Raw genomic sequence first — 26,634 nt, forward strand, 5'->3', positions numbered from 1 at the left:
TGAGAAATAGTTGATTAAAGTTGGACATAATTAGCTTTTAATTAAAGCTTGGAGCTTGAGCTTAGGGAATAATTAACTAGTGTTAATTATCCCACATTGGAGAAGTGTCACATCTTTTAATGTGTTTAAATTAAGTGACTTTATGTTACTTAATAATTATAGTGGACCAAGATGGGTGAAAGAGCCCACACGCGCGCGCCGCCGCCGCCGCCCGCCCGCCCGAGCCCGTGCCCGTGCACGTGGTCGCGGGCCTCGGTCCCGATCCCGATCCCGATCTTGGTCTTGGTCTTGGCAATTGGTCTTTGGGTGGTCTTTGGGCTCAGGTCTGGACCCGTAATAATCTTTTTAGACCACCGCTGAGTCAGCAATCCAAGTGGCTTGACACGTCGTCAAGCGTGGCACAGTCAAAGCTGCCACGTGAGAAAAGCACACGCTCCACACGCGAATGGCACACTCCTGCCACACGCTTGTAACCGCCGACGGTTACGAATCTGCCATGATGAGCCTTCATGGCTTGGTTGACCCTGCATGGTGGCTTGACCTATAAATAGGCTAGCCATTCCACTGCATTTGACACATATTACACCATTCACAAGCATAAGCTCTCTCCCTCTCTCTGCATTGTTTTTCTGTCGAAAGCTCTGCCCTCTCCTCCATCCAGTTCGCCGAAGCTCTGTTGACTGAGGTGCTGCTTCACCAGAGACGTAGCCGTTTTACCTTTGGGGACGACACGTCAAACCGAGAGCACTACCGGGGCGTATCTCGTCTTGCGGGAAGAGGACTCCTCGACTCGGCTAAACATTGTTCACGGTTCTTTGTTTCGATTCTTTCATTGTAATTCAGTTTCAGTTTTTCATTCTGTATTCCTTCTTTTGGGTTGTATTACGCCCTGTTGTTATCTCTTATAATCCCAGAAACCAACATGACGTAGGAGAAATGTTATGCTGGGCGACACCATCGTGAGCGACGGTAGGCGCCTGGGATTTAATCGCTTTTTTTTTTATAATATTCTTCTTAATATTCTATCTTTTTTAATGATATTCACTTCCACCCACGCCACCACGTCTATCTCTCTTTGCCATTGCAAATGAAATTTTACTTTTGCAGAAGGTTTCATTCTCTCTTTCCCGTTATCAACTTATATATTTTTCATTTTTCAATAATTCTTGAGTCAATATTGAAACTAAATTAATGTAAAAACTAAATTAATGTAAAAACAAAAATAAATAAATTTAGTTAATACCAGATAAGGTAATTCATTTATATTTATTGATATCGCGGATTGTCAACTTATAAAATTTTTATTTTTCCAATAATAAGTAATTTGATATTGCAATTGAATTATTTTCAAAATAAACAACAAAAAAAGAAAAACAAATAAATATAATTAACACAATAAAAATTGATTAAATTAAATAAAGATCAAACCAAATAACCTCTTGAATCAAAATTCATTAAAGGATACAGTTTCTCAACAGAATGATGTTGTTGTACCATGTATTCCACGACCAAGGTCATATATGCACTGAGATCGTGAACTGGTTGCGAGGCACCTATTCAAAGATTATTTTGTTAAAGAGAAATTAAAAGCCCAGGCGTCATTTTTGCATGAGTCGATTGTTATTTGACCGTATCGCAAATACGTTGACCGCTTGTGACGAGATTTGGACGAGAGGGGTGATACGAACATCTATTATTATTATTTAGTTTAGATATTATAGGGATTTAACATATCTTTTTCTATATCTTTGTTTTCTTGTTCGTTAAGTCAGTAGCATTATAAATATGATGGATAGTTATCATTTTAGGAATCAATGAATGAAATAGTATTTTGCCATCAATTCAACGTGAGTTATTCTATAAACCCTAGCACGCCGCTGCCCGACAGAGGAGCTCCGCGCACAGCCACGACTAGATCGCCGCCGATCCTCGAGTAGGACGCCGGAATTGCTTTCGATCGCCGAGCGAGTAAGCCGTCGATCGACGTTAAGGAACCAAGACCTTAACAAGGGGCTATCAACTTTGGAAGTGCACTATGGTGATTATGTACCACTGTTGGTATGTATGATAAGTATCTCCATGTTGGTGAAACAATAAGCCGACTGTTCCTGAAGAATTTTTGTCGTGGGATCGCCAAGGCTTTTATATGATACTTACTAGAGAAAACCAATTGTGTATGTGAGGCTCCATTTTTGTTGGATTTGCATGAGAGGGTCATTAGGATTTTCCCATGATGCTTCGTAGTATTGATGCATGCACTAAGAATGGAAAAATTATCTAGTGGCATGGAATAGTGCCTAATTCACCGGCAGATAAAGGGCACACATCTGACAATTTTGCACAAAGCAGTTGTCGACCAACGTCTGCGGATCTGGCATGTATACTTTTGAGTTGATGGATCGAAAAATAACCTCAACGCCAAGAACGATTCACCTCCATTCAACAAGCCATGCGTTTGCAAAGCACTGACGTTACAATCCACCGCCAATGCCCGCACATACAATACGAGCTATTCATTGGAAGATGAGATCTATCCACGGTGGTTACTCAGAAGTTGGAGGCAGCAAGAAAAGACATAGTGTTCCTCCTATCACGCTGAGTGATATTGAAAGGCCCGACATGACCGTAGTATTGATCATGCATCTTCGACACTATGGTATGCATGTATTATAATACATAACATGACAATTGAAGATGAAAGAAACAACTCCATTGATTAGCACGACGATCAAGTCAGTTCTATCTCGACCGTCATAAGCGAATCCCTAACTCAAGTTGCGCCTCAAGAATTCCAAGAGTTTGCTAGCCGATGTGCTTTTGTGCATGAAGAATAAGTCAATGGTCGTCTCCAAGCCGACCTTATCGAAGAAATTTTGACACGCACCAAATAGATTCCAACACTGAAGTATATATTTAATTTTTTAGTTTCTTTGGCTTGTATTTTTTATGATATTTAATGAAGTAATTTCGTTATTTGTATTGTTGTCTGGTTCAATTTTATAAATCAGTTGGTAATTATAAAAAATAAAATTGAAGGAGAGAGATATAGAGAAAAGCATGAGGAGAGGTATGAGTTGTAGAAATTGTGGCATGACGCACAAATTGAGGAGAATGATTGTTGTGGTAGAGATAAAATATGGATAGATATAGCAAAGTACTCTTTGTGGATGTGTTTTTTTCCTTTAACTTTTGTTTTAGAGCATCCACAGTGGGGGATGGGCGGACTATCGTCCGCCACTGTAGCCATGCGGACGACGGCACATCCATCATCCGCGGACGATAGGCCTTCAACCAGGCATTGTCCGCGGTATCATCCGCCCCATTGCGGGCGAGGCGGACGATACCGTGGACGATGCAACGCATTTTTCTTTTTTTAATTCTTCAATATTTATATATATACACCACAATTTTCTTTCACTCTTCCATTCTCTATTTACATTATAAAATGAATCCCGGTGATGGGGCACGATGGCCGGGTAAAGACCCTTAAGAATACCGGCCCTTTGACTCCAACACCCAGTACGATCCCGATTTCAATACGGATTCGTACGGGCTGTCAGACATGGAGCTGTCACCCTCTCGCGCCCCCGCCCCACCCCGCCGCGCCTCTGGCTCCGCCGCCGCCACCACCTCGGGCTCCGCCACCAAGAAGAAGCGGAACAGGCAAAGGGTCAGGAAGTTGCCGCTTCCGGAGAAGAATGAAGAGTTCACCCCAGGGAGGACGAACTTCAACCCGGATGAAACCATCGTCTTTACGAAGTGTTGGATTGATATTTCAGAGGACCCGGTGTTTGCCAACAACCAAAAGCAAATCGCGTACTGGGAGCGCATCGCTGATCACTACAACGAGGCCAAGCCGATGGCCGCCTACAAGCGCCATAGGGAGCAGCTCCGCAAGCACTGGGATCAGGTGAAGAAGCAGGTCAATTTGTTCTCGTCGGAATACGAGAAGTGCTTGAGGGAGCAGGGCAGCGGCGAGAGTTTGACTGATGTGCGCGATAGAGCGCTTGCGTCATACATTTCATTGTACGGCGATTTCAAGCATTACAACTCCTGGCTCGTCTTGAAGGACAAGTAGAAGTTCCAAGGAGGGATTCTGCCCCTATCGGCTGTGGCGAAGAGAAAGAAGAACACCGCCGCCGGTGATTATATGAGTAGCGACAGCGGCGCAGCTCCGATGGACCTCAACCAGCCGATGTACGAGGAATGGAGTTCCGGCACACCGATGTCCTCCCGGCGTCCCATTGGCAGCAAGGCTGCCAAGAACAAGGGCAAGGCGAAGGCGACATCCTCACAGGCCTCGGCCCCGACCCCGATCGCGACCCCGACTTCGGCTGCGGGACATGCCTACGCGGAGTTGGTGGCGGCCGCCAACCGGAGGACGTTGTTGGACATGCATCACGCCCTCATGCAGTGGGAGGACCCGGGCAAAGCCGAATACCTCAAGTGGATGATCGATGATCTGCGCCGCAAGCTGGGAATGATATAGATTATGCTTTTCCTATTATCTGTAGTGAACTTGTTTTTAATTTCTAACTCTTGTAAGTTTTTTTTTAATTATTAATGTAGGATTTGCCTTTAATCGTGATACTTTTTTTATAATTTTGCATGACATATTTGAAAACATAAAAAATTAATTAACAAAATAGTTGTTAAAACTATAGAGCGGACTTTAGGGCGTCCCACTGCAGGTGGAAAGGTGGGAGGATAGAATGATGATGTGGCAAAGCATAGGGCGCCCCATTATGAATGCTCTTAAGGGCATTCGCAATAAAGACGCAAAATGGGGCCGCCCTATTTGCCACCTTTTGGCGCCTTATTGTAGCGCAAAAAATTATCGTCCGCCCCAATTTTCAGCTGCAATTGCGGCGTCCGCCTAATGCAAGATGATTTTAGCTGCAAAATGCGGCTGAAATCAATTATTTATTTATTTTTGTTTTTTAAATATTAATAAACTTACTATTCTATTCTAAATACCTCCACTCTTCATCTATTTATTAAATGCATAAGAATTGAAGTTTAATGTAGGAATTTTAATCAAGTAAAAATATTATCATTGTAGAAGTTTAATGTAGGAATTTTAATCAAGTAAAAATATTATCATTGTAGTCATTTTTTGACACCTCTCTTAGAATGAACACAATATTACACTGACATCTCTCTTCGACTCTTTGTAATAGCTACTCCCTCCATTCCAAAAAAATATAATATTTGAGATGGCACTAGAATTAATACATAATTATAAAGTTTGAGAAAGAAAAAATAATTATAATACTATTAGTGGAGAATGATGTCCACCTTATTAGAGAAAAAAAGTTATAAAAAATCGAAAGTGATATTTTTATGAGGCATCCTAAATTGAAAAATGTCTTTATTTTTATAGGTTTCATTTGAATTAAAATATAATAAGATACTTATTAGTAATCGGATTTAAAAAAATACTTCATTTTCCCACAAAAAATAGTCTAATCTTTCCATTTTTATCCATCCACTAAAAATAGTCACATACTAAAATTAAATTATTCTTAATATTTACTACTAACATCTTTCTTTTTTATACTTACTGATTTTATTTTTTATATACTATGGAGTATTGATTTTACATTAAAATACATTATTAATCAATAAAATTATTTTTATGGCATATGACATATTAATAAGTATAAATCAGAGCAGGACTAGTCTGCTATTTAATTTTTTGTAATTACCAAGGGTATTTGTCGGTGACTTAGTGATTATTTTATGTGTTGATTTATAAACACTTCGATAGATGAGGGAATTGACTAAAGGATTTAAGTTTGCTCCCTATCTAAAAGACTAAAGTTCAAAACTGGTCCTTTACATTAAGATTGTTACCTTTTGGTATTTATTTGAACATAATGGAGAGAGCAATTTGAGGAAATGCGAATAGACATAAAATCAGCGGCAGACATTCCATTTCCAGCACGACAGTAATAAATATTACTAAAATCTTGTAATAATGGTCTCAAATCAAATCACCCACCCACTCACCACTATATGTAAACCTCAAAATTGATTTTTTGATCACTCCAACTGCAGCAAACTCCAACTCCAACACCACTTCTTCCATTTCTGGCATCCATCCCACATCCTCACATTCCCAACTGGTTTCAACTTCCCAAATTCATCCTCACAACTCCCAAATCCCAACTTCCAATCCTCCCCAGCACATATAAAAATGGATTCCCTAACCACCATTAATCATCATCCGACATGTCACACTCTCGCGCCAGCAGTCTCTCCCCGCCCTCCGACGGCGGCCCCACCTTTCGCGGAGTCAGGAAGAGGAAGCGAAGCCAGAAATGGGTCTCCGAAATCCGGGAGCCCCGAACGCCCAATCGGATTTGGCTCGGCACATTCCCCACCGCCGAGATGGCCGCCGTCGCCTACGACGTGGCGGCGCTGGCCCTCAAGGGGAAACACGCTGACCTCAACTTCCCCAACTCCTCTGCTTCCTTGCCCGTCCCGGCCTCCACCTCCGCCGCCGACATCCAGGCCGCCGCCGCTAGTGCCGCCGCCGCTGCTGGGGCCGCGGTGGACGCTCTCGTCGGCGGAGGAGGGAGTGTGGACAAGGCGGAAGAAGCACAAGCAGAAGCCGCGGCGGCGAAGACGCCTTTGGCGGGTGAATTTATTGATGAGGATTTGATCTTTGATTTGCCTAATGTTCTTGCGAGCATGGCCCAAGGGATGCTCATGAGTCCGCCGCGGTTTGGCTTTGTCGACGACGACGCCGGCGATTTTGAAGTATCGGTAACAGACGATTACCTCTGGAACTATCCCTAATTAAAATCGAAACCAAAAGCGCTAGTCACTGCTTCAACAGCGATCGTGATCATAGATAATTAAGTAATGTTACGTTGGCTCAATGTATATATATGTATATATTTTTGGAAAATAACACACGCGGTCGCAATGAAGAGCAAGATCGAATGGAAAAAACCTCTATTTCTAATTATCATCAGACTACACAATACAATATGTTACTTTTGAATTAATTGGTTGCTTGCATATAATTTTGTTTTTGGATGAAGCAAAGATAGACCTAATATGATGGATGGGTGAGGAAAGGTAATTGTATGGTGTTTAGATTTTGGTCAAGTAGAGCTCTCACGTTGGCCAGTTTTTAGTTAGTCAACATATGAACATTTCTTCGTTGACATTTTAGGGTTCTGCTACACTTTCATTCATTTTGGAGAACCCTTTTTTTATATATTTATATTCGAAAAAAGTCGTCAAAGATTACCCGGGAATATATATATTCAGCATACTGTTATTATTCAAATCAATGGAATTTTGGTTTGCTAACACTGCTCAATGCTTATATGGCCGAAGAGAAATGTTAAAAGAATCTATTATCTATTTTGGAAAGTTTCACAGTTATTTTTATTTTTGGTAAAAAGTAATATTTTCTTTTACGTTATTCTCTCTTTATTTTTCTTACTTTATTTAACATACATTTAACATAATATTCTTAATCTCTGTATCGAAAAGAAGTGTTTCAATTAACAAAGAACGGATGGAGTATTTAAAGGTATCTTCATGGCGGAATCAAATTCAAAACCTTTGGACTATGACATTAACTACTCTACCACTAGGTAAACACACGTACACGAATCGAATGCATCTTTACTCTGGGAGAATAAGCCACTGAAAGCTCTATGTGTGTGATGCTTCTGTTTTCTCACGAAGTTATTATCTACACAACTGATTAATAGAGAAAAGGCACAGACTGACCAAGAGACTCTGATCAACCGATCAAGACAACTCCTAGACAACCTAGCGGTCGTTGGGTGCGCAGACAGAACGAAACTCGCTTTCAAGACCTTAACCCACAATACTATTAACTATTAAAGGGAAGTAAGAGTCGATCCCACAGAGATGAAGGTGTTTTGGGCTTGTGTTTGAGACATTTTGGAAATTGGCTGCTGCCACGCTTCAAGGGGGATTAAGTTTTAAACTACTGAACTGAACAGCTTGGCTAACTAAACTGATCAACTCAACTACGCTAAACTTGAACTGACGATTTCATTCCTACTGCGAATTGATCCATTAAACTTGACATCCTGACAGTACACTACATAAAGTAGAATGGGACCACTGACTTAAAAACGAAGCGCTACACTAAAGCTAAAAAGCATGAAAAGTTGACAGAGACTGCTACTCTAACTAACCGCGATCTTCCTTTTCTCCAAACAGCCAAAATAAGCTAGCTAAGCAACTACGGTAAATCTGAACTAAGCATCTAACGTGAAACAAGAAACAAAGTAAATCTGAGCCAAATCCATGCAAATTGAACGGAATTTAAGCAGATCAACAATACCTATACTAATTTCATGCAACAGACATAAGCAATCAACGTAAATCTAACTAAGAACAAATAAATCCGAAACAACAAACAACGATCAGAACATTACGCTACTAGATCTAAGCAATAGACGACAATCGAAAACAACCGAACATGACCAGAATGAAATCCAGCTTCGAAAAACCTAGATCCAACCCAACATCCATCACAAACTCCATTTTGCTAAACAGCACTCCAGCAATTCAATCTTAATCAACAATCAAACTTCAGATTCAAAATAGAGCACCAATAAACGTGAAAATTACGATTTAAATTAAGAAAACTCAAAGATAACAGTGGATTCAACAAAGCATCTGAAAACTGAACGGAAAACAGAGTAAACAAAGTATCAACCTCTCGGAACTTAGACAAAACATGAACGAACGAGTTTCTCTCTAAACTAATCTCTGTTCTCCCAAGACGAGGAAGAAGATAGAGTTGCTGTGGTAGACTTCTAGCTCCAGCTGCTGCTAACCTCCTCGCTCCATGCTAACTAGAATGTGAGTGATGATATGAGACTTGGTGTGTTGGATGATATGAGATGAACTGGTGATGATTTTTTCCACATTTCTTCTCCTATTCATAGGACGGCTTGGGGCACCAATCCCAGGGTAAGCTCCTCATGATTTGGCATTAATGTCGTTGCATAGGAAGGCATTCTTCTTTCTCTCTCCTATGACTCATCCTTCGCTGCTTCCTGATTTCGACTTCTCTTGATATACTCACACAGGTCCAGTCGCTCCGTCTGCCTTCGCCTGATCAGTTTGCTTCAGTTCTTGCAATTTTTCGCTTCTATCCTCACATGATCAAGTCGCGTCAACATTCAACCATATTGTTACTTCTCAGCTCCTGCATGCATAAATCCACTTTTTTTCTAACATAAATGCGCCAATTAGTATAATAACCACTGTTAAACCATGCTTGAAACGAGCCCTATCAGCCACTAATTGATGTATCCGGTTGACTGTGAGTATTTCAATACCCCCTTCGTCCCGGCCTAAGCGAGACGTTTCTATTTTGTCACAAGAATTTAGGTAGTGTTGTTTAGTGAATGGAATTATTAATAGTAAAGTAAGAGAGAGAGTAAAGTAAGAAAGAAAAAAAGAGGAATAAAGTAAGAGAGATGATAAAGTAAGAAAGAAAAAGAGAGAATAAAGTAGGAAAGATAAGAGGATAAAGTAAAAGAGAGAAGTGGGTTGATTGTTGCCAAAAAAAAACAAAAAAAAAACGACTCACTTAGATGTATTTTTTTAGATGTATATACGCTTAATATCCGTATTTGTAGTATAAAGTGTACTATAGTAATTTTACCACAATTTACATACTATTAGTCAAAATCAAGTATCACAGGTATTACTACTTCATTAGAAAGTGTAACGTGGTACATGAAACAACCACATCCTATCTGGGATTGTCATCCCCTAGATCGCACAAGCATGGACTGAAACTGAACGGTGACTTTTGATTTTTTTTTTACCATTTTATTTTAAATATTCAGATGACTCTATGAGATGGTCACCAGCCTTAAGGTTTACAAATTAGAGAAATTGTCGAACTTAATTACAATGACTTGTGAATACGGGTGGCTTATCATCATTCACATTTTTAACCCACAAAACATGTGTTTATATTTCATGGACAACAAAAATTCACCTAATCCATGCAATCCAATGTACAATCTCCCAAAAAAATATAATTATAAAATTGAAAAGGCACAGAAAAACTTTTTCTCCAAAATTTCCAAGTTAATCTGGTTGTAAGAGTTAACATTATTAAGCACACGTCCAACTCAAGGAAGATCTAATTGAACACATTCAGGAAAGATTTGACAAGTAGCGGATTCCACAAAAATTATACTATATTTTATCGCTTTTTATAATTAGTAATTTTAGCATTTTAATTATGAAATTTCGATTGTCATTATGTATTTATGTTTACTAAAATCTTATTTTAAATATAAATATTTTTATGTAATTTTAATATAAGTATTTAATTGACATTAAATTAGTTGAATAGATAAGGGATGTGATTAGTGCAAACTAAAATAAACTTCATTTAGAAGATTTGTTGATTAGAGCAAACTAAAATACAACAACGTACGCACATACAAAATCTATCATTGAATCAAGTAAAATAAAAAGAATAAAAGAATTGATAACAGTGTACTAGTATTAAATAATTGTCATCTTGTAGTTTCCTCCTTGACAACTCCACCAACTTGCACAGTTTAAACCTTAAATCGCTCCGGTTTCTTCGACGTCTCTTCCTCCTCCTCTACAATCAGTTCTCTTGAACTCATCATCTCCGATTCCGACCGGAAATAATCGTCGGAGTAAGCCGAGTCGGTGTGGAAGAGAGAGCGGATTTGGAGTGCTTCAGTCTGTCAACGAGGAATCCTTGGAGGGGAATCTCTTTCTCAATTTCGAAGAAAAATTTCCTTAGGAGAAGCTCTTGTCCTCTCACATCTGCTTGCTTCACACACTCTACCAGAATCTGCATCAACTCATCTACTACTACTGTTTCTTCCACACTTGCATACATTCTTTGATCACGTTCTTTTTCGAATTTCTCCGCGAAACAATAATTTATTAACTTTAGGTTTTTTCTGAATTGATAGGATTAACTGCAATTTGAGGGATGGATTAGTGAATGGAATTTGAGGCCAGTGCAATGGTTTCTTTATATAGGAATATTTTATATGAGAAACTACGTTGTGAGGTTCATCATTCACATGGATTTTGTTACTATGGTACTCCCTCCGTCCCACGTTACTTGAGGCGTTTCTTTTCGGCACGAGATTTAAGAAAGTGTGAAAGATGATGAAACTGACATCGACTTCTTCCCATGCATGATGTGTTTCAGTCGACAAACATGGAGCTTCCTCGCTTCCTCCTCATGCATGCCATGCCACTGCCGTGTCAGCATTAGATATTTTGGATGAGTTAGTTGGGAAGTTAGTTAGAAGATGAGTTAGTTATAGAGTTAGTTAGAAGATATTTTGCTTACTTACTTAGCTCATTCCCTTGTATAAGTAGTGTAGTTTTCTCTCTTGTAATTCTCAATGAATCATTACATGAAGTTGATTTCATTCCTCTTTGGATCATATGAATCCTAGTTCATTATTTTCTACATGGTATCAGATGTGATTTGAATTTCTTCCGCTGTTCAATCACTATCTCTTCTTCATTTCTTCTTTTCATCATGGCGCGTGGTAGTAGTTCGAATAACAACGCAAATGTGATTCAATCTTCTCCTATGGAGGACAATTCCAGTCCCTACTATCTTCATCCCAGCGACAATCCGAGCTTGCAGCTAGTTCCTCACGTGCTCACTAGATCTAACTACATTCATTGGAGTCGATCGGTTAACACTGCACTTTTGGCGAAGAATAAGATCGCCTTTGTCAATGGAGCTCTTCGTCGACCATATGATGATGATCTGCTATTTCCAGCCTGGTTGCGATGCAATAGCATGGTTGTATCATGGCTCAGAAACTCAATTTCTCCTCAGATCTGCTCCAGCATAATGTACCTTGATGATGCTCATGAGATCTGGTCAGATTTACGCATTCGCTTCTCTCAGCTTGACTCTGCTCGAGCCTATCAATTGAAGCAACGCATCATGTCTCTGAATCAAGGAAAAGATGATGTCAATGCCTACTTCACCAATCTTCGAATCGTTTGGGATGAATACAAGTACTTTCAACCAGTTGCTTGGTGCATTTGTGCAACCTGCAGATGCAATAGTGCCTTAAAATGGCATGTGTATCAGGAACAAGAGTGCACAATGCAGTTTCTGATAGGATTAAATCCTATTTTCTCTCAGATCCGATCTACTATCCTCTCTATGGTTCCAATTCCCCCTCTATCAAAAGTTTTCTCACTTGTTTTGCAGGAGGAAAGACAACAAACTATTGATGGCTATTCTTCAATTATATCTCCTTCTATGAGTGAGCAGCCTTATTTAGCCAATGCTGCAACATCTCAATCATACAATAAGGGGAGAATCTGATTCACATTGTGGCAAGAATAACCACACAGTGGACAAATGCTTTGTTCTCCACGGTTTTCCTCTAGGTTTTGGCAAAGGAAAAAGCAAATTTGGTGCTGGTGGCAAGGAGATCAAGTCTGTTAATTTTGTGGAGGATTGCATTGAAGATTCATGTGATAAATCTGCCTTCTCTCCATCAATGAGCATGCCTTCTCAGGAGCAATGTCAGCAGCTCATAAACTCGCTTCAGTCTCAACTTGCTGCTGCTGCCACCTTCACTCCATCCACTCCAACTCCCTCCACCTCTGCCGCACCAAATATGCCTTTATCTCCTCATAATGTTCCTTTCACAGGTACTACTCTTTTCACCAAATCCTTCATCAATTCCATTTCTAAATCTCCATCAGTTTGGCTATTAGACACTGGAGCCACACATCATGTTTGTTGTGACCTATCCATGTTTAATTCCTCTTCTCCTATTCAAAATGCCTCTGTAAACTTACCTAATGGTGCCATAGCTCCTGTTACACATATTGGAACTGTGCACCTAACTTCCTCAATCACTCTTTACTTTGTCCTATATGTACCTACCTTTTCTTTCAATCTTATTTCTGTGAGTTCCTTAACTTCATCCCTGCCATGTACTGTCATTTTCACTCATAATTCTATTGAAATTCAGGCAGCTTCTCAGGAAATTGTGATTGGGAGGGGTATCGGATTGGGAAATTTGTACACACTTGATGTTTCTTCTGATTCCAAGAATATAGAAGGTTATGTCATTCCTTCTTCTTTTACTTCATCTATTGATGTTTCTTACGCAAATTCTGTTGCTAGCATAGATGTTTGGCATAAAAGGTTGGGGCATGTATCCTTTGGGAAACTGAAATCCATGTCTGATATTCTCAATTTTCCAAATAAAACTCCTTCATTGTGTGACATTTGTCCTCTTGCCAAACAAAAACATCTACCTTTCTCAAAATCTGATTCTAATGCCACCAACTGTTTTGATCTCATACACTATGATGTCTAGGGACCCTTCAACCCCTTCACCACCCAGGGATACAAATACTTTCTTACTATAGTGGATGATTGCTCCAGATTTGTCTGGACTTTCTTAATGCACAACAAGTCTGATGTTGGAGCGATACTTCCACAATTCTTCAATACGGTCCTTACTTAATTCTCCAAAAAGATAAAAGCCATTCGTTGTGACAATGCTGCAGAACTAAACATACCTTCCTTATTCTTATCTTTTGGAACCATCATTCAACACTCATGTGTTGAAACTCCCCAGCAAAATGCCCGGTTAGAAAGAAAACATCAACACCTCTTGAATGTTGCTAGGAGTCTGTTGTTTCAATCTTTTCTTCCCATCCATTTTAGGGAGATTGCATTCTCACAGCTTCTTATCTAATAAATAGAGTCCCATCATCTGTTTTACCAGATAATATGACACCATTTCAAGTCCTCTTTCAAAAACCCCCATCTTATTCACATTTGAAAGTGATTGGATGCCTCTGTTATGCTTCAACTCTAGAACGGGGTAGGGACAAATTTTCACCTAGAGCCATTAAGTGTGCTCTGTTGGGATATCTCTCTGATTATAAGGGGTATAAACTCATTGACTTGGACTCTATGCAAGAAATAAACTCATTGACTTGGACTCATTGACTTGGACTCTATTTGACCGATTACGGGATTAATCTATTCACATCTTAACACAAAATTGCATGCTAGAACGCAAATAATTCATACTCATAGAATATAATCCTAAACATGAATTCTACAGTTTAGAGTTACCGATTTGATTCTCCAAAGAATCATCGATTGCTCGCGCCTTCTCCATGATGATCTTCAATACTAGACCACGGATCTTCTGGCTAGTGTCCCGAACTGTATTCCGACATCAGGGTGGGCTGATCTTATCGAAACACTAGGACTTGAATAAAGAAGACAGAAATTCCTCACGGAGGAGGATCTGAAAAACTCATGGAGGAGATATTCACTGAAATTTTCGTCCCTCTCTTATAATTACGAGTAGGCAAAATTTTCACTTAAAAATTGTATATCTCTTATGTCTCCTTTATTCTCCTATTTATAATAGTTACATATTGGGCTCAGTCAGAGATCTATGGAAGGCTTTGGATATTGGCCCCCCCCCCAATTAGCTTTTTACTAATTAAATTGAACCCACAATTTAATACAAGCTTATATTGGAATATTACGAGCAGCCACTACAGAAGTAATATTGAACTCCCCATCCAAATCCGAAATTACAAGTAATCCGAGTTTCCATTTTGTTTATTATTTATTTTCCGCGCTTAAGATATAAATGTCCATTAATTAATTAAAGTCTGCTATGGACATAATTAATTAACATCTTATTAATTCCAAGAGTGGACTTAGCAAGAAACACTTATTTATTATTCATAGAGTAATAAAATTCCAACTAGCCAGTTTCTGAATAATAAAACCTTGTTCAAGCTCCTCTAGAGTACATTATCAAACGAGACTCACCTCGCGCACGATTCAACATAATAGCAATCCTAGCACTGCTAGATAATGATCACCACTATCCAATATACCTGGATCGTTGGGTGACGAAAAACCCGCACCTTTGGTAAGTCAAAGTAGTAGATACTTAATGTCGTATGCTCAATGCTAACGTATGTAGATTAAGAAATAGATATTTATCAAGACCTCGTCTTTCAGTAGATAGCATAAAGACCCGTCTTGCTGTTAGATCCATTCAGTGCTATACCACACCAACGTCATCTTATTTCAATAAGGCTTAGAAATAATCGGACTGACATTGCAACCTTTCACGTTAGGTAGCCAAAGCCTATCTAGGTTGTGAAATTCTTCTTTTCTTTTGCAAAGCATTGCTTAGAACCGACTGTAGTACCTTAAAGTGAGCGCAGCCCACGACCAGTCAACTAAGCAAAAGACTTAGGCTTTGTTTACTTCTTATGCATTTAAATGTTTATAAAACATCTTATAAACGCACAAGCAAACACAATGTAATAATATATTGATTCTATTCATGCAAACTGCACGAATGATACTGAATCGGGTCAAAAGTGGATTGTAGAGTTTTTTTCGTACACAAGCAAGATTCTATTCGTGTGAACTCGCTCGAAACATGCTTTTCAGTATACTAAACCTAACAATCTCCCACTTATACTCAAAACATGCTTTCAAGTATACCCACTGCCAAAAACTCTCCCACTTATACACAAAGCAGGTCTTGGAGCTTGATATATCTAACTACCATTCATTTCACATCATGTTTGAAACATGTTGCCACAATGACATTTTCTGCGAAAAATCTGCTTGGTTGTTCTCTGATAATATGTTTTCCACTATTATGTCTTTGCTGCGTACTAGATCTTTAATTAATTTCATCTCTCTATGTGAATTCTTAGCTTATGATCTTGTTTGTCCCTTGAGTTAGCCTTTGCTAGATTAAAATTACTCATAGGCATACTCAAACTTACGATCAAAGCTACTAGGAGTATACTCCTAATGTAAACACGTGTAATGAGGATGACTTACTCGATCACTGATTAGTCATGAGACTTAGTCAGTGTAACCCCAAGGACATTACATGAATGACTGGTAAACTAGAATATAACGATTAGTCTTTTTCAAGTACTATGGTATATCCATTACCTCAAACAAAGTCCTTCGCCATGGTTAATATGATATATACTTGCTATGCAAAAGCACAACTAATATCAAACTTAGCACACATCATAGCATACATGAGACATCTATCTGCAGAACTAGTCTCATAATTCTTGTTCTCACTAAGTGTCAAACGACACTTGACTAGAGACAAGACAATTTCATCTTGAATGGTAAAAACCTTTTCATGGAAATTCTAATGCTAAAAATGTTCCAAGCAATGTATAGATATAGGATTCCTAAGAGAATCTCAACATTCTTTCTAGCAATCTTAAAGACTTAGATGCTTAGAATGTAATTAGTTTCTCTTAAATCCTTTATCTTAAACTGGGTAGACAACCAGTTTCCCACGCTAGATGCCAATATTAGTTGTTTGCAACTTTTGTAGATTTCATAATCGTAGAGTACCAATAATACCATATTTAATGCACTTTCAACTTCCTTGTGCTTACAACACATTTAAGGGCACATGTCAAATTTCAAACTTTTCACAATCTTGATAAAAACACATATACTCTGACTTAGACGCTTGCCTAAGATCACAAAGGTCTTCATAAGCTTCCAATCATGTGTTCCTTGCCCTTTATTTCATACCTATTAGGATGTTCCATGTAGATGATTTCTTCAAGACTTCTATTAATAGAAAGCTGTCTTTGACAATCATGATACATACATTCTAATTATGTAAGTGTTGATAGACAGAAGGATCGAACAAATCTTGGCACAACGACAGCGAGAAGATGATATTTCTCTTTGGGCATAGCCCATTGTCATTATCTAGCCATTTGAGATCCACATTTACACTTGCAAATGTACTAGCTCCCACTGACTGACACAACCTGTAGGTAGTATTGCAAGTCTTGTAAAACATGTTGTCTATCTAAGATTGTAGTTTGAAATCTATCACCTTTCCAATGATGAATATCCAAATGAATCAATTCTACATTGTAGTTAAAGGGAATATGTTCAAGTTAATCTAAGACCGAGTCTTGCGACATTCTTAGACCCATGAACTTGTTATGTTCCTAGGAACGCTCCCACTACTACATGGTTCTTACAATCTTAGGTGTTGAAGTTGATTTTATTAATGCAAAAGTTTCTAATAGTATGACTCCTTGGTAATGTGGAAAATACGATATCTCTCTTTATATCTTGAGAGTTATCACGTTGTTAGGCTTTTAGTTCATCTCTTGGTCTTCATACAAGAAATCCATCTTTGAAGATTACAGAACTTATAACCTTATATCATTTGGGACAACATTAAAACATACCACAGTACTCAACTCCAATTACTGAGATACCTTTCCAACATGCATTGGAACAACATTACACCTTGAGATGTGCTAGATTAGAGTCGCTCTAGTCCACAACTCGTGTTTTGTAGAAGGTACTGATGTTGGTAGTTTCTTTAAGGTGTATCTCATTGTATCTAACGTTTATCCCATTAATGATAAGATTTTCATGAGTAAAACTCATCACTTAATCAAACTTTTCTTAGAATGATTTCGATTCCTTCTTACATGACTATCCCATTCTTTAGAAGAATGCTTGGATTCGTCAATGGAGATTAGACTCCCACTACTGATCATATCTCATTGCTCGTCTTCTTATGGTGTAAACCATTAAGACTTGCTAGTCTTTCTATGTCGCACTTGTATAAGTATTCTGAATCACATTATTCTAACTCATAGTGCATCAAACAGACATTCTCGACTTTCAATCTATTTAACAAACAAATTGTTAAATCTTGATAGTGTAGATCAGTTTGAACAATAGCTAAGTATTTTCTTGACCTTAATACTAAGAGCCATAAATACTTTATCATTCATGGTTTAAGAAGTTGATGTGTTGTTTAATACTCAATCTTGTTGCTCTATATTGTTTCAATACTATGATGCCTTAAACATCAACCATAAAACAATAATTGAACATTGATAGCTCCCACTGCAGCAAAAACCTAACTGGATTAAGATCTCTTACTTAGAAGTTGCATTGTCATGTAAGTCATTGTCCTTCTTTAAAAGATGTCAATCCAACTTACAAAGCATCTTCACTCGCTTTAAACAAACTTTGATAGTCTTTTGTTCAAATGAACTAGGACTTAGGAAAAATGCAGTCTTTACGAATTCGTCATCAATCATGTTACTTTCCTCTAACAGCAATATAACGACTAATATTCTGAAGGTTTTCTACTTTTCGGTTAAACCTTCTTTTAGTCATTTCTTATTACTTCAGGCGATGACTTGAGTCAGAAACTATTTGAGTGATCAAAAGATTTCTCAAAATATTCTGTCCCTTTAGGATATTCCAATCGAATCATCTTGACAGATTCTATTGATATCCATCTGTCATCGTCACTAACCAAGACTTGTCGTGCTACTTAAAAGAAAATAGCTTGACCTTATTCCTTAAAGAACTTGTCAAGTACATGCAAAAAGCATTCTCGAACAATCTTCGTGGAATTATGTCGAGGAAATGGAGGACATGAATCATTGAGTATAAACTCCAAGTTTTAGCGATGAGAATCTTATCCATTTTCATTTCCAGTCTACATAATTTCGGCATTCGAGTTTATTTCTTTAAGGATCGCAGACAAGATATTGAATGACATAATGAAGATTTGGCAAATAAACTTATTATCACATACTTATACTCAATACATAATCGCAAATAACCACAAAACAATTATGTATCTTGCAACTATAAAATTAAAATTTCGTATCCTCCAGAGGAGGTCAATACGCATTAAAATCTTACATTTTTACTGGTCACAATCATCGACGAATAGTCCAGAGACCACAAGTGTGGCATGGCCTTCTAATGTTGCCTAAGCATGACCACCGAATTTAGCATTACAGAGTCTCATTTCTACAACACACTCCCATAACAATGCTCATGTGCTGCTAACAAGATCAAGCTATCTCATAAATTCAGTGTGAACTTCTGAATCTCGCAGTTTCTTAGGATTATTGTCCCCACAGAGCATGTGGCGATAATATTGGAAACCACATTCTAGTTCGTACTATTTATTTTCGAGAGATTCGCCCTCATAAACTCTCTATTTCTTAGGATTATTGTCCTCACCGAGCAGGTGGCGATAATATTAGAAAAAAGCTTCATAAATTGCAGACCAATTGATGGAGACCATATACAACGCACTTGTTGTAATTATCGCTTAGAGCATCTCCAATGCACGGATGTCCCACTCGGACATCTACTAGGACTTCCTAAAACACCTCCTGCCACGTCACTAGGACTTCCCATCCCACTGCCACGTCACTAGGACTTCCCCTGCACAATCCGCCCTTCCCATCGCCCTTCCCACTAGGACTTCCCGCAATTAAAAAAAATCATAGTTATTTAAAAAAATAAATACCGGACGTCCGACTCATGCCACAATGGCGGACGTCCCGGTCGCCCGTCGCGGATGTCCGACCGAACGTCCGCCATTGGAGATGCTCTTAGATATATTATATGGTTTTTGCATAATTATCACATAAGCAGATAATCCAGATAATCCACTTAAAATAGATAAACACCAAATAAACAGATAAATCCATTTAATGCATGGCATTTAAACATACTGGATAATTAACGACAATTATTTAATCTAGTCAAGGGAGAATAAATTAAATAATTATGTTTTATCTTGGACAATAATTATCCTTATTCATTTAGGATTTATCAAGATAGTGTTAACTATCTGAATCCATTTAGGATCATTCTAGATTTTATTTCGATAAAATCAAATCCTTCAATTCAAGATAACGTTATCTAGGATTATCATTATTTAAATCGTTCTAGGATATTACTAGATAGAAACGATTCCATCATAATCCATACGATAAATAAAATCCAATCAACCAAGATTTATACAAATCTTAATTCTATTTAGAATAGACATCTAGAATATATCAGACATTACTTAGGATTTCTTCGATAAATTAATTTATCTAAATCCAATTAAATAAGGATTTTCTTATATATTGTCTTTATCCTAATCTATATAGGATATAAATCCAAAAGATAAGGATAACTTGGATTAATATTTATTCTAATTCATCTAGGATTTGTCTTAATAGAATTAAATCTATTCAAATCCATAGGATAAAATAAATTAATATAAATATTAATCATAATCCATCTAGGATTTATTCTTGGAGTAAATCCATAAAAATCCAAAAAATTAGATTATATTATATTATAATTATTCATATCTATCTAAGATTTATCTAGGAATACATCCACATAAATCTATAAGATAAGAACAAAATATTATATTATCACTATCCAAATCCATCTAGAATTTATCTATGAATAAATTCATATAAATTCATAGGATAAGAATAAAATAATATTATCATTATCTAAATCCAACTAGGATTTGTCTAGGAATAAATCCATATAAATCCATAGGATATAAATAAAAAATTAGATTATTATTTTCCAAATGTAACTAGGATTCATCTAGAAATAAAAATCCATATAAATCCATTAAATAAGGAAAGAATCTAATTAATCTATGATTTGATACAAAATCAAATCTTATATAATGTATAAAATCCACAAAAGATATATTCAAATCTTATTCTCATATTTATCTTGAATTATTTCCAAAATTGAATCCAAGGAAAAATCCTAATCAATTTTTGGAAATCGAAGTCACGGAACGAGGCGATGCGCGACGGAAGAAACCCTAATATGGCTCGGCTGGACTCCCACTGAATCCACGGCCACCGCTGCCCCATCTCCGTCGCTGCCGCTGCGTCGTCGTCACCGCTGTGACGTCGCTTACGCAGCCGCTGCTGCCCCAACACGAAGCCGCTGCTGCGTCATCACCTTGCTGCCAGCGCCCCGTCGAGACAGCTCAGCCCTCAAGCTTGGGCAGGCTGAACTCCGGTCGCCGCCGCTGTCAGAAACGGACTGTCGCTGCTGTCCGTGCTGTTTCTGCTGCTGCCCGGAACTCCGCAGCCGTTGCGCTCCACCAGGTGAGCAGTCTCGACCAGCACACAAGCCCAGTCGCTGCACCCTTTCCGTCTCACGCAGCCGTCACTGCGGGTACATCGTCGTCGCTGCTGCGACGTCGCTACCGCACCCGCCGACGCTGCTGAGACAGTGTAGCTCGTCTCAGCGGCTGCTGTCTGACGCCTCCGGCAGCCAAGAACTGCCGTCGCTGCTGTATCAACGCGGTATCGCAGCGAAATTCTTGAAATGCCGACTTGGAATGTAAATTCACGTAAGGCAATGATTATTTATGTAATTATTATATGCAAGAATAATGATTACATGTTAGGAGAAAACACGTATACATTGATTTTCTCCAAAAAGTGCAGCGCTATGATTACATATATTAAACATGCATATATCGATTAATATTTTCATGTAATCATATTTGGACAATCAACGCACAAACGCATGCATTCAAGCAAATCACATAACATAAAATTAATCCACATAATCAGAGTTAAAAATTGGCTCTAACACCAATTGTTGGGGTTTGAAGCCCTTGCACAGCGGAAGACTTGTTCAAAACAAATAAATCAGACGTGAGATCTATTTGACTGATTACAGGATTAATCTATTCACATATTAACACAGAATTGCATGCTAGAACGCAAATAATTCATGCTCATAGAATATAAATCCTAAACATGAATTCCACGGTTTAGAGTTACCGATTTGATTCTCCAAAGAATCGTCGATTGCTCGCGCCTTCTCCACGATGATCTTCAATACTAGACCACAGATCTTATGACTGGTGTCCCGAACTGTATTCCGGCATCAGGGTGGGCTGATCTTATCGGAACACTAGGACTCGAATAAAGAAGATAGAAATTCCTCACGGAGGAAGAGCTGAAAAACTCACGGAGGAGATATTCACTGAAATTTTCGTCCCTCTCTTATAATTAGGAGTAGGCGAAATTTTCACTTAAAATTGTATATCTCTTCTGTCTCCTTTATTCTCCTATTTATAATAGTTACATATTAGGCCCAGTCAGGAATCTATGGAAGGCTTTGGATATGGGCTCCCTCAATTAGCTTTTTACTAATTAAATTGAACACACAATTTAGTACAAGCTTATACTGGAATATTACGAGCAGCCACTACAGAAGTAATATTGAACTCCCCATCCAAATCCGAAATTACAAGTAATCCGGGTTTCCATTTTGTTTATTATTTATTTCCCGCGCTTAAGATATAAATTTCCATTAATTAATTAAAGTCTGCTATGAACTTAATTAATTAACATATTATTAATTCCAAGAGTGGACTTAGCAAGAAACACTTATTTATTATTCATAGAGTAATAAAACTCCAACTGGCCAGTTTCCGAATAATAAAACCTTGTTCAAGCTCCTCTTGAGGACATTATCAAACGAGACTCACCTCGCACACGATTCAACATAATAGCAATCCTAGCACCGCTAGATAATGATCACCACTACCCAATATACCTGGATCGTTGGGTGACAAAAAACCCGCACCTTTGGTAAGTCAAAGTAGTAGATACTCAATGTCGTATGCTCAATGCTCACGTATGTAGATTAAGAAATAGATATTTATCAAGATCTCGTCTTTCAGTAGATAGCATAAAGACTCGTCTTGCTGTTAGATCCATTCAGTGCTATACCACACCAACGTCATCTTATTTCAATAAGGCTTAGAAATAATCGGACTGACATTGCAACCTTTCACGATAGGAAGCCAAAGCCTATCTAGGTTGTGAAATTCTTCTTTTCTTTTGCAAAGCATTGCTTAGAACCGACTGTAGTACCTTAAAGTGAGCGCATCCCACGACCAGTCTACTAAGCAAAAGACTTAGGTTTTGTTTACTTCTTATGCATTTAAATGTTTATAAAACATCTTATAAACGCACAAGCAAACACAATGTAATAATATATTGATTCTATTCGTGCAAACTGCACGAATGATACTGAATCGGGTCAAAAGTGGGTTGTAGAGTTTTTTTTGTACACAAGCAAGATTCTATTCATGCGAACTCGCTCGAAACATGCTTTTCAGTACACTAAACCTAACACCCACTTCTTCTCAAACTCCAAATATTCCTAAACCAGCTCCACACATTTCTCCTACCTCAAATACAGACCTCATCACTCCCACTCCAAATAAAGCAACCATTTCCAGCTATGGTAGAACAATAAAACCACCATCTCACCTCACTGACTTCATCTGCAACTCAGTTGCATCAGCCACTCCATATCCAATTTCTTCTTACTTCAGCCTATCCAAACTCTGTCCTGAGTATCTAAAATATGTAATACTCTTGTCTGCACCTGCCACATACAACCAAGCCTACCAATATGAAGAGTGGCAGCAAGCAATGCAAGATGAACTGACAGCTTTTTCAAGAACAGACACATGGTCTGTTACTGTTCTCCCTCCTGGCAAAGTGCCCATTGATTGCAAATGGGTCTATAAAGTGAAGTATAATCCAGATGTTACAGTAGAGAAATATAAAGCAAGGCTAGTTGCCAAAGGATTCACTCAACTTGAAGGAGTGGACTTTGTAGACACTTTTTCTCCAGTAGCAAAGCTCACTACTGTGAAAATGCTCTTTCCTTTAGCTGCTATAAAGGGTTGGTCTTTGTCTCACCTTGATATAAATAATTCCTTCCTCTATGGTTATTTGGAAGAGGATATTTATATGACACTGCCTCCAGGACATGATGTTGATTGGTAGTCTATTGAAGGGACAAACTCAGAATCAACTCTTGTGTGGAAATTAAAGAAGTCTCTCTGTGGTTTAAAACAAGCATCAAGGCAATGGTACTTAAAACTCTCTGAAGTGCTAAAAGGCTTTGTTTTGCAACAGTCTGCCTCTGATCACTCTTTCTTTTTCAAGAATGACAACAGTGGTTTCTTTGGAATAGTTGTGTATGTTGATGATATTCTAGTTGCCACTACTCATCCAAAAATGACTGAAGATTTCAAAGTATTCCTATCACAACATTTCAAGTTCAAAGATCTTGGAGCTCCCAAATACTTTCTTGGACTAGAGATTGCAAGAAATAAGAAATGAGTATTAGTCTCTCAGAGGAAATACACAATGGATCTATTGAGAGACACATGAATGCTTGGCTGTAAGCCCTATGCTGTGCCCATGGATCCTCTAAAGAAGTTGAAATTGGACTCAGGCACACCCTTGAAAGATGCATCAAAATACAGAAGACTTATTGGAAGACTACTGTATCTCTGCATTACTAGACCAGATGTTACCTTTGCAGTGCATAAGCTAAGTCAATATGTTTCAAATCCAAGTGATGAGCATTGGGAAGCACCTGAAAAGGTCCTTAGATATTTGAAAAGTTCACCCGCACATGGCTTATTCTATTCAAGTAATAGCAAAGTGAGTTTGAGCATCTTCTCTGATGCAGATTGGGCAGCATGTCCAGATACAAGGAAATCTATGACTGGCTATTGTTTGTTCCTTGGTTCTTCAATGATTTCATGGAAAGCAAAGAAGCAAAATACCATTTCTCGTTCATCAGCAGAGGCTGAGTACAGATCCATGGCCCATGCAACATGTGAAGTAGTGTGGGTTGTTGCTCTCCTCAAAGATTTTGGGATAAGAATTGAAAAGGTTGTTCCATTGTATTGTGATAATCATAACCCGGTGTTTGATTACCTTAATTGCATTTTGGGTGAGAACACACGAAGAAGAAGATGAATTGGGGGCAATTTGGTCTGGAAAGGCTCAAAAATTGAATCTAGATTTTTGGGTTATACGGGTGGAGGTGGGGTTGGCTTATCTATGCTAAGGAAGATAAAAATCCAAAATTGAGGAGGTCAAGAAAAGTATCCCGGCCCGAGTATTGTGGGTAGACAACCCTCCCAAGCAAACATATGTAAAAACATAGATAACTCTCTGTATATAAGCTTTTCTATACAATCAATCAGCCCCTATCATTAATACTTAATATTGGACATAATAGTTTATGTAATAATAATAAATATTATTACATAAACTATTATTCATTAGTTATTTATCATTAATGATTATTGCTTATGTTTATAAATTTATGTATATGTTAACTAATAAATAATATTATACACATTAAAAAAATAATTTTTATACAAATTGTATAAACCTAACCATAATTATTATACAAATAAATATTTTCTATATACAAATCATATTTCTCAATAATTCATTATTTTTATCAATCAAGAATATATTTGAATAATAATTTTGTTTATATATATCATACAAAACATCTCTAAACATGTAGTTATAAAAGAAAATATTTCAACATATTTTGTCTTACATCAAAAGAGAAACATAAAATATTCAAGGAAGTCTCTATAAAAGAGAATCATCCAAGAATGATTTTGTCCCACATCGAAAGTGGAACATAAAACATTCAAGGATGTTTCTATAAAAGAGAAACAACCAAGAATGATTTTGTCCCACATCGAAAGTGGAACATTAAACATTCAAGGATGTCTCTATAAAAGAGAAACAACCAAGAATGAGTTTGTCCCACATCGAAAGTGGAACATAAAACATTCAAGGATGTCTCTATAAAAGTGAAACAACCAAGAATGATTTTGTCCCACATCGAAAGTGGAACATAAAGCATTCAAGGATGTCTCTATAAAAGAGAAACAACCAAGAATGAGTTTGTCCCACATCGAAAGTGGAACATAAAACATTCAAGGATGTCTCTATAAAAGTGAAACAACCAAGAATGATTTTGTCCCACATCAAAAGTGGAACATAAAACATTCAAGGATGTCTCTATAAAAGAGAAACAACCAAGAATGAGTTTGTCCCACATCGAAAGTGGAACATAAAACATTCAAGGATGTCTCTATAAAAGTGAAACAACCAAGAATGATTTTGTCCCACATCGAAAGTGGAACATAAAGCATTCAAGGATGTCTCTATAAAAGAGAAACAACCAAGAATGAGTTTGTCCCACATCGAAAGTGGAACATAAAACATTCAAGGATGTCTCTATAAAAGTGAAACAACCAAGAATGATTTTGTCCCACATCGAAAGTGGAACATAAAACATTCAAGGATGTCTCTATAAAAGAGAAACAACCAAGAATGAGTTTGTCCCACATCGAAAGTGGAACATAAAACATTCAAGGATGTCTCTATAAAAGAGAAACAACCAAGAATGGTTTCTTAAATTCGCAAGCCCATCAAATATATATGGGCTATTACGAATTTATTGTATTCATTTGTTTGTAAAAATTGATTTTAAATATAAAAATCAATTTTTATAAATAAAAAATATATTTTTTTAAATTCGGTTGAACCGCCGGTTCATGATCCGGAACCGGCGGTTCAGGCAAAAAATCGGCGGTTTTGAACCGCCTGGTGAACCGGCGGTTTTTTGAACTGGAACCGGAACCGCCGGGAGGTAGGCGGGCCGGTTCAGGTTCAAGCATTTCCTGAACCGTGAACCGCCGGTTCATGAACCGGAACCGGCGGTTCGTGACCCTTGTGCATGCCTACATGTTACCTTTGATTCAAAGCGAATCTGACAAATTCGTACATCTTTATATCAGTGCTTTGAGAAATTCATTTAAATTAGTATCCAACCATTATTTAAATCAT

The 26,634-nt window shown here is 37.9% G+C and overlaps 2 protein-coding genes across 2 annotated transcripts; both read left to right on the forward strand.

Moving 5' to 3' along the window:
• Positions 1 to 6,064: 6,064 nt before the first annotated feature.
• Positions 6,065 to 7,072, forward strand: LOC121794055 (ethylene-responsive transcription factor ERF024-like). Its single transcript, XM_042192059.1, has one exon. The coding sequence runs from the start codon at positions 6,235 to 6,237 to the stop codon at positions 6,802 to 6,804; it is 570 nt and encodes a 189-aa protein (XP_042047993.1). The 5' UTR covers positions 6,065 to 6,234; the 3' UTR covers positions 6,805 to 7,072.
• A 4,494-nt stretch (positions 7,073 to 11,566) lies between these two features.
• LOC121796756 lies at positions 11,567 to 13,385 on the forward strand. Its single transcript, XM_042195541.1, has 4 exons — positions 11,567 to 12,314; positions 12,442 to 12,708; positions 12,874 to 12,938; positions 13,035 to 13,385. Exons 1-4 carry the CDS (start codon positions 11,567 to 11,569, stop codon positions 13,383 to 13,385), a joined length of 1,431 nt encoding a protein of 476 aa, XP_042051475.1.
• Positions 13,386 to 26,634: the final 13,249 nt, after the last annotated feature.

The sequence above is a fragment of the Salvia splendens genome, chromosome 3 (genome assembly GCF_004379255.2).
Source record: "Salvia splendens isolate huo1 chromosome 3, SspV2, whole genome shotgun sequence".
Taxonomy (NCBI): Eukaryota; Viridiplantae; Streptophyta; class Magnoliopsida; order Lamiales; family Lamiaceae; genus Salvia; species Salvia splendens.